We start from the raw sequence: 10,046 nt of genomic DNA, 5'->3' as shown, positions 1-10,046 counted from the left end.
TGTGATGTCACATAAACTGTACATTACCAGAATAGTGTTGTTGCAAAAAATGCTTACCTGAATAAAATTGTGAGGAAACAATTAGAAAATTCCACAGTAAGGAACATTCTACAAGGCAATTACCTTGGATTCTTAAGAAAAAAAAGCCAAAGACCTGAAAAGAGGACAATTCTAGATTGAAAAATTAAGCAGCCAAATGCAATGTATAAATATTAAACGGAGCCTGGGCGTGGTGGCTCAGGCCTGTAATCTCAGCACTTTGGGAGGCCAAAGCGGGCCACTTGAGCCCAAGAGTTCAAGACCAGCCTGGGCAATATGGCAAAACTCCATTTCCATAAATAAATAAAAAATTAGCCACACATGGTGGCATGTGCCTGTAGTCCCAGTTTCCTGGGAGACTGAGGTGGGAGAATCACCTGAGCCAGGAAGGTCGAAGTTGCAGTGAGCTGAGATCAAGCCACTGCATGCCAGCCTGGGTGACAGGGTGATACCCTGCCTAAAATAGAGGATTCTGGATCAAAAACCAAGTATTTTTTGTATGTCTTTCATCATATGTCATATAAAAGACACACAAAATAATAAAAGACATCTTTGTGGCAGTGGGGAAAATTGGAATATGAACTGTTTATTAGATATTATTGCATTATTGTGATTTTTCTTAGGTGTACAATGGTTATTAGTGGATATGTAGAGGAATGGCATCCTTAGATGTCTGCTAAGTATTTGGGGCTAAAGGGTTTATAAACTTTTTTAGTGTTTGTACTTTCAAATGGTTCAGCAAAAGTAAATGTGTGTATATCTAAGTATATTTATATACAGACATATATAAAGACAGTAAATACAGCTAAATGTCAACAGTTTGGTAGATCTAAATGGGTATGCTGGGTTCATTATACTATTTTTTTCATGCTTCTGCAGATCTTTTTCTTTTCTAAAATTAGGAGAAGAAAGTATTTTTGTTTTTTATGGCATGTATCTCTTTATTAGCTCTTCAACTTTTAAATTTCTATTCACTTGAGGTTTATGACTTGGAGAAGCAGAAAAGACAACAACCCTTAGTAGGTGAGCCTTATGTTTTAATTCATGGAATTAGAGATTAATTGTGAGGCTACAAAGATGCAACATTTTCAATACCTGATGATTTTGTATGTTAGAGTGACTCCAAATTGATGTGAGTCTGGAGTCAGGGTGTTGCCCAGTTCCAGTTTAGTGCCATTGATGTTTTAAGTAGCCTCACCAAACCATGCCATTTGAGAGCAGTTTTTAAGTAACTTAAAATATGGTGACAGCATCACTTTGTCATACACAATCTCCTTCCCCTGCAGGACAACTGCCTGACAATGTGCGCTTCCATTGGAACACCTATTTTCTTACAGCATGTCAGCAAGTGTGTTCCTAATCGAAGGTGGGTACTATGTTCTAATCTCAGAATGTAGTACAGCATTATGGCATGAAACAGTAACTCAAGAAATACTAACTGAATAAAGAAATGGGTAAAATAAAGATTAAAGTGAGGATTTTTCAAGAAAAATGGTTTTTAAAAATTTGTGTGCAATAATGTGGATTCTCTAATATGTCTGGTAGGAGAGAGAGAAGGGACCAACTTATAAGGAAGCTTTAAATGTTATTGTTAGTCACATGGGCCTTTGTGAGACAGTTGGGAGAAGTCTCTGGAATAGAAAAGAAATATGTTTTTGGAGTATGAACGATCACTACCTTGTATCAGGAGCTGCTACAGTTCAACCAGAGGCCTAGCTGAGTTGTTTGTCCTAAACTTAATATATTTGCTATATAGTTCTGTTAATGAATATAATTCCGTAAATCAATGATTACATTTTATGTCTTAATTGAGCACTTACAAATTCAAGATACATTATTTTTCTGAGCTATTTACCAATCCTATTTATGAGTTTAGAAAATGAATCAAACACTTTCCCTGAGATCAGCTTTTTACTTCTTTTTCAAGGTAGCTCTTTCAGTAATATTTGCCATGGCACTATAATGAAATCTGTCAGGAATTATAAGGATGAGTACTTTACTATAGCTGAAACATGAGCATGTTTGAGAATTTCTGATAGCACTAATGGGTTAGTGTTTCAAATGAAAATAATTAAGTCAACAGAAAGTAATTCTTCTTGGATTAGTCTTGAGGACTGGTTAATAATGATAAAGAAATATCACTTGAAAGGAGCTTTTTGTCTTTAAATGAAGATAAATTAAAAGGGTAACTAGGATTTGTCACCTCCAGTACTGATATCTACTAGCGTAGAATCAAAGCTAGCATATAAAAGAAAACTCTCTTTGTAAGTCACTGGACAATTTTTATGAACTCTTTCATTGTGGAGCAAGAAAAGTAGTCAGACAAATCAGACCAAGGTGAGGTATCTTTGGAAAATTTAATTTGGACCATAGTTTCTTCTTTTTCTGAAAACATCAAATATCCCCATACATTTTGGGTTCCACAGCTCACAAAGGGGTAGTGTGTTTCCCGCAGTTACATACTGTACCCAGCTTTCTATAGAAAGATAAGACATTTTCCAACCTTGCTTTTGAGTATTTCCTAAAAAATGCTTTAAAGTTTCCTTACGATAAATGGCAAGTAAAACAAAGTAAGGCTTTTTTTTTCTCCTTTTCCCCTTTTTACGTACTGCATGTTGGAGGAATAAGGAAGGAAGACTAATTCCATCAGTGTACTAGTAATCCTAGTACTCTGGGGATTACTGCTGGATCCTCCAAGGTATACCCCTATTACTGAGGCCCTGATGCACCCCCCTGCATTGAGGAACCTGGGAAGGGCAAGTGCTCAACAGTCTGTTATAGCCATGTGGGACTGTCACAGCACAGGTGGGGACTGGGAGTTGCCCAGTTCTTCTTGACGCTCACAGGAGTAACAAAGGAACTAGGACCACCAAACCGTAACCAGAGGCCTCCCATGTGGTACTGCAGTATCACAGGTTCACGTTCGTGGGCCTTAGCAAATGTACATTTATAGACCCAATGTATTTACTTGGGGAGAAAAAAAACCACAAGAAAAATGCCTTTACTAATTTCTGTATCAAATTATTAGAATGAAAATAAAAGCATTTCTCTGATAAAACACATTTTCTATGTTAGATGAAAATAACTCCCTTGCAAGATAATATTGGTAATGTGTATTTGTCACTATTTATATATTTTTGCTTAGTACACACATTTCTTTAATAGCATCATCTGAAGAGCTTTGTCATTTTTCAAACCTGTAGTTTCATTAGCTTAAAAAAAGGGTAAGGCAGCCAAATTTAACCAATTTTGGTTGCAGAAAAACATCTCGGATATTAACTTTCATCTTTTCAAGTGCTAAGAGCACATAATTAAAAGATAAAGTTTCTTCTCTTAACAGGAATCTAAGTGGCTATTGTCATCAAATGTACTTTTACATGTACTTTTTAGTAAAGGGCCCCCTCATAAATATAAAATTAAATTCTTTTGAGGAATAGGTTTGTGATTTTAGTTATGCAGGATTTACATGTATTCATTACATTTTGTAGTAAAAAAATGTGTGGTCTTTGCTTATTTTCATACACAAGTGATTTCTTCATCTCAGCAGGCTCTCACATACAAACGGCAGGCTGGGTTATTCAGCTTATTTCTGAAAGGGGAGGCAGCAACATATTATGTGCTCTTAGAATCCTTGCAAAAACTCCTGTAGCTGGGTGACAATCTCTGTGTCCACTGTTTCCATGAGGGACTGGAAACCTTGTTCTCCTAGTAACTCCTGCTGTGCCTTCAGCTTCTCGTAGATGAACTGCTGCAGTGACACTGTATGAACAGGGTCCTTCAGGGCCAGCTGTGGGATACAGAGAGGAGCAAGACTGTCAAAAAAGCAAAACTAGTCTCTCCTACCTGCAATTCACAAAAGTTCTTTGCAATCTCTTCCATAGTAACAAAATTGCTTCTGCCTCTCTTCTTACACAGATTCTATATCATATATCAGTCTCATGGTAGAAAAATTTGTCAAAGAAAATTTCATTCAATTAGTCTAACTTCAGTTCCCTAGGGCCCCCTGAACATGTTGTCTGATTAGCTGTTTCTCAAGAGCTGGGGAACTCATTCATTTAAAGCATCAAAACCTAGTAGAAAGTATTCTAAAAGGAGCAGAACATGCTGAAGAACATTTAAATACATTTCCTTAGGAAAACGGGGTAGGTCACAGTGGCAACCCAGTGATGCCCTCAGGATCGAGAGAGTAGACAATGTTTGCCCTACCCTGTATCGCAATACTATTTAAATTCCTGTATATGCTTCTGGTTGAAATTAAAAAAAGGGCTCTTCTCCCACTGGGATATCTGGAAAACGGAAAACGTGTAACTTCACAAAAAATAACCCATAAGTCCACTCCCTAAAGATAACAGTAACAACAGAAAACACTTTGGCCTCTTTTGGCTTCTTCTATGCCTGTGGTATGCACATACATACATACATACATACACACACATAAAACACACCTGGAACCAGGCTAATGTGTGATATTCTGGATTGAATCCTAGAACTATCAGTATTACCAGAAAAAGTGGTGAAATCTACATAAAAGTCTGGAGTTTAGTTAATAATAATGCACCAATGTTGGTTTCTTAGTTTTGATAAATGTACTATGTATATATCTGAAAAATGTAGGGCCAGGCACGGTGGCTCTTGCCTGTAACCCCAGCACTCGGAGAGGCAGAGGTGGGCGGATCATGAGGTCAGGAGTTCGAGACCAGCCTGGCCAATATGGTGAAACCCCTTCTCTACTAAAAATACAAAAATTAGCCTGGTGTGGTGGTACATGCCTATAGTCCCAGGTACTTGGGAGGATGAGGCCGTAGTGAGCTGAGATGGCGCCACTGCACACCAGCCTGGGTGACAGGGCAAGACTCCATCTCAAAAAGAAAAAACGAAAAATGTAACATACAATGTTAACGTTAGGAGAAACTGGGTGAGGGGCACATGGGAACTCTTTGTACTATTTTTGTTACTTTTCTGTAAACCTAAAATTATTCCAAATTAAGAAGATTATTCTAAAAAATGGACTCAGAAATTAGAAAAGTATACCCCTCTGTGGCCATCTGGTATAAGGACAAACTGATCTACAACTGACATCTCATCTTATGTATTAGCTTAAATAAGTGTCCAATACTATAACTTCTAAGCAGCTAGCCTGCATTCAATTTTGAGATAAATACTGATGTCTCCAAGCTCTGAATAACATTCAAGGTTAGTTTTTCTCAAGTTAATGACATCAAAAGAACCAGAATATAGATCAGAAAATTCCTGGTTTTGTTCTCTTTTCATTACTTCCATATGCCAACCTCTTACTCTTGCCCTCTAAGAAAGCATGTGATCATTTAAGAAATATTTCAATTGAAATGGTTAAGATAAAATTAGAAACCTTCAGAGGCTTCAGTTATTAGTAAAAGATAATTACCCAGAATTCCCAACTCTGGAGGAACACCAGATAAATGGAGTGTTAACAACCAGATTCACTTTAAAAGTCCACACATCGGATTTTAATAAGCAAGTGGCTCAGTATTGCTTGGTTTTAAAATTATTACTCTAAGACAGAATGGTTCGAGTTGAAGTGTGTATCAGTTCCCTCTGTTGGTAATGATAGTGTTTTGACATATGCTTCAACCCATAAAATACTTAGTCTTCAAAAAGCGGTTCAAGATTTTAGCTTCTGGGAAGCTACTTACACATTTCTTGTTCTTTCAGATTTTTATTCCTTGAAACAAAGTTTTCTATCATATTTCACTACATTAATAAGCAATTTCACCCAGCAATTTAGTGAAGCAAAATCTTTCATTTTCCTTACGTGGCATATGTCATTATTCACTTTTTAAGCCTATAGGCCCAAATGTAATTTTTTCAGAAACTATTTACTGTAAAGTTATTTTGTCAGAGGCCTTTGAACTACTGCAACTCCATCTTGAATAGGGGCTGGATAAAATAAGGTGGAGACCTACTGGCCTGCGTTCCCAGGACGTTAGGCATTGACACAAGATACAGGTAATAAGGACCTTGCTGATAAGACAGGTTGTGGTAAAGAAGCTGGCTAAAACCTGCCAAAACCAAGATGGCCACAAAAGTGACCTCTGGTCGTCCCCACTCCTCATTACATGCTAATAATAATACATTAGCATGATAAAAGACACTCCCATCAGCACCATGATGGTTTACAAATGCCATGGAAACATCCAGAAGTTACCTTATATGGTCTAAAAAGGGGAGGAATCCTCAGTTCCAGGGATTTACCACCCCTTCCCAAAAAACTCAAGAACAATTCATCCTTTGTTTAGCATATAATCAAGAAATAACCATAAATATAGCCAGCCAGCAGCCCTAGGGGCTGCTCTGCCTATGAAATAGCCATTATTTTATTCCTTTACTTTCTTAATAAGCTTGCTTTCACTTCAGTCTAAGGATTCAACTCAAATTCTTTCTTGCGTAAGATACAAGAACCCTCTCTTGGGATCTGGATCAGGACCCCTTTCTGGTAACAATTTCATAAGGAATTTTGCTAAAAAGTATATTCCATCCTAGAAAAATAAATAATTGCTTAATTTGAATTTAATTTTTGTCACTTAGACATGTAGAACATTTTTGTAATAATAATATATTCAGGCTTCCTTTCCATGAAACTTGGTAGATGACACATAAATACACTAGGTATATAACACACCAAAAATCTTAAAAGGAAAATTTATCTACAACAATGTATTTGACCATGCGGTCTTCAAAAATTTCTTAGTTTAATTAAAATATCTTTGGTTCAAAAATTCCCTTGTTTTCTGATGTCTAATTGTTTTGCTACATGTAACTGTCAATGTCTGAAATATATCTAAAATATCTAAGTTTCTAAAATATGTTGGATATAAATTCTCCTCCCAACTCTGGCTTAATGAAGAGTATGAGTCCAGGAGATACCAGTCAGAACCCACTTAATCAATACAGCGCAGCAATACAAACTCAATCATCAAATTGTACCCACTGTGAAACCCAAACTGTCCTTTGAAAAGCTTGGGATACAATTTCTAAATGATGAGCGTCTAAGTAAAGGAACTATTTTACATTGCTATGTCTAGAAACACTGGGACCTAGACTTCACGAGATAAGAATGATGGTATACATGTCTCAGTGAACAAATTAAAATTCCAAGTTAGCAATTATAAACTAGGTTTCCTGATATAATTATTTTTCTTTCCATTAGTCCTTGACCATTATTACTTGGAATTCTTACCCTAGTATGCCTTTATTGCAATGTGCTTTAAATCTCTCAGAGTAAACTTGACAAAAATGCACAACTTAAGCAATTAGACAAAGTATTTCAAGCCTAGATCTGAGCAACAGAACATCTGTTTATTTCCTTATGTTTCAGTATGAAGTGATCCTCAGACCAATTAAGTAGGAATCAAAATACAATATGCATATTTACTAAACTCCAATCACAGGCAAGCCTTGTGCTAGGTACAGGGTAGGCCACTCACATATATAATTTCATTTAAAACTAACAATAAGAATAAAGGAGGAAAGGGAAGCCTCAGCAATGTCACAACAAATCTTTATAAAACAGTAGTTCTTCACTTGGCAACACAAGGGAATCATTTGAGGAACTCTTAAAAATGCTGATGTCTGAATCCCACTGCCAGTGATTCTGATTTTAACTAGTTTCAGGTACCAGAATATTTAAAGGCTCCCCAAGTGACTGTGATACACATCCAAGAATAAGAAACACTGCTATGGAAAAATGTGGGCCAAAAGAGTTTTGATGCCTAAACTCTCAAGCAAATGCAATAAAACATCTACAGGTATTTCCATATGCATTAAAATAAAAGAATATAGACAGGCTAAATAAAACACATAACACTTTAAAAAAAAACCCTTCAGCTAGTAATTATACGCTCTTTAAACTTAAACCCATTTACTGTTACTTACTTGCCAGAAATCTTTCAGGTTTCCTTTCTCCTTTAGTTTCACTGAGGCAATTTTGAGAGAGTTTTACTTTACTGTGTGCATACTAGGAAATATTGATAACTTTTTTTTTTTTTTAATCATTGTCTGACTCATCCACCGTCCAGAAGTTTAACATACTTCTGATTTTGATTTTTGTCTTCAGAATTCCAAAGGATTCCTCAAACCACAGGGTAAGTAAGATTCAAATTTGTAAAGCACCGTCATTTAGGCTGCTTTTCCTAACTGGTTATTGCTAGCATATAACAGCAACATACATTTATGTATAATTATCACTTATTAAATTCTCTTCATAGTTGATCTGTTGACATTGGATTTTTTCTGGCTTAAATTACTGTCAGAAACAGGAGGCAGACAAGGCCCACCTCCCTTTCCCCTGAAACCCAGCCTTCAAGCCTAAAACAGCCTGAAGGCTGAAAAAAGGGACTGCAGGTCTCCGAGAATCTCCAGCCAGCCTGCCCACCAGGAGGACAGAGTGGAGCCTTGGGAAGTGCCTGCCCCATTTGCAGGGGGAGGAGCCTGGCCTCTGGGGCTCCTGTGTGGTAACTTGGGATTCAATCTATGAGATGCAGACCTGTTAACAGGTACCCCTGTCACTTTGCTGAGTTTTTTTCCTTTTTACCCAATAAATTTGGTTTCCCCTTGCTCTTCAAAGTGTCTGCAAGCCTAATCCTTCCTGGTCCTGTGACAAAAACCCGGTTTTTCCTACAACGTTATCATTTCAATGACTTCTGAATTTCATCTCTTCTTTGCCAATACTTAAAGGCACATGCACTCTCTTCTCATCACACTGGCTAGAAACTCCATGTAACAGACTATTGTATCATCATCATCAAACCCTTCTACTCATCTTCCTAGGCCACACAGACCACATTTCCCAGCCAATGGAATGTGAGCTGAAATGATAAGTACCATTATTCAGCCTAACTCTTAAACCACTCCTCCTCATTCTTTTTCACAGTTTTCCAGCTAGACAGAGCCATGTGTTGAAGTCATGCATGTCAGTAAATCTGGATTATAAATTAAAAATAAAATTGTAAGGCTCCCCGCCGCCCACCATCCATCTGAATGGACTTCCTCCTTGGCCAGGGCACTCTTAAATGTAACCTGAAAGACTGCTTCAGGCCATGATGGCAAGTAGGGTGCCTCATTATACTCTCCAGCATTAACAACAACACAAAACTTCAGTCTCATAAGAGGCATTTATAATTTATTTTCTTGGAAGCCTGCTACCTGGATGCCTCATCTGCATGATAAAACTTTGGCTTCCACGGCCCAGACATTTCCTTTCCATTGACCCCAGGTCTTTAGATAAACTCAACCAATCGTCAACCAGAAAAATTTAAATCTACCAAAATCTGTAAGTCTCCTGCCTCCACATTTTATCCCACCTTGTGGAACCAAACCGATATATTTCTTAAATGTATTTGATTGAAGTCTTGTGTGTCCCTAAAATGTATAAAACCAGGATGTACCCCAACCACCTTGGGCACATGTTCTCAGGACCTCCTGAGGGCTGTGTCACAGGTCATGGTCCCTCATATTTGGCTGAGAATAAATCTCTTTAAATATTTTACAGAGTATGATTCTTTCCGTTGACAGGATCATCTCTCAAGACTGTGCACTTCAAGACACACTCCTGCTTCTCCCTTTCTTGTGTTTTTCCTGAGCAATAAATAAACTATTACATTAAGCTGAAATTCCAGAGGTCTGTTAAAGATGATGTTAGCATTTCCTGGCATTTAGATTTTCCACTATTGTGGTATGTTTGTGCACAGTTTCAAATATAGATAGTTTATCATAATATTCTATTGCTATTGCATAAGAAATTTTACCAGGAATAAACGGTAAATTTAACGTTAAATTAAATTTGCTGATAGTAATTTACATTTTTGCATCTATTTTTATTTTTATTTATTTTTATTTTTATTTATTTATTTTTTTTTGAGACGGAGTTTCACTCTTGTTACCCAGGCTGAAGTGCAATGGCACGATCTCGGCTCACCGCAACCTCCGCCTCCTGGGTTCAGGCAATTCTCCTGCCTCAGCCTCCTGAGTAG

The 10,046-nt window shown here is 37.2% G+C and overlaps 1 protein-coding gene across 2 annotated transcripts in view; it reads right to left on the bottom strand.

The window, feature by feature from the left end:
- Positions 1–2,382: 2,382 nt before the first annotated feature.
- IPO11 (importin 11) overlaps positions 2,383–10,046 on the bottom strand; it is a 210,053-nt gene continuing 202,389 nt past the window's right edge. Inside the window, exon 30 of one of the 2 annotated variants that reach the window (XM_017548572.2) lies at positions 2,383–3,826. In XM_017548572.2, coding sequence (XP_017404061.1) covers positions 3,662–3,826 — 165 coding nt within the window. In that variant the 3' untranslated portion in view covers positions 2,383–3,661. The remainder of the gene's footprint in view (positions 3,827–10,046) is intronic. The other variant, XM_017548574.2, reaches the window with a different exon arrangement.

The sequence above is a fragment of the Cebus imitator genome, unplaced genomic scaffold (assembly GCF_001604975.1).
Source record: "Cebus imitator isolate Cc_AM_T3 unplaced genomic scaffold, Cebus_imitator-1.0 Scaffold211, whole genome shotgun sequence".
In the NCBI taxonomy this organism is placed as follows: Eukaryota; Metazoa; Chordata; class Mammalia; order Primates; family Cebidae; genus Cebus; species Cebus imitator.
This window is presented reverse-complemented; position numbering and strand designations above follow the sequence as displayed.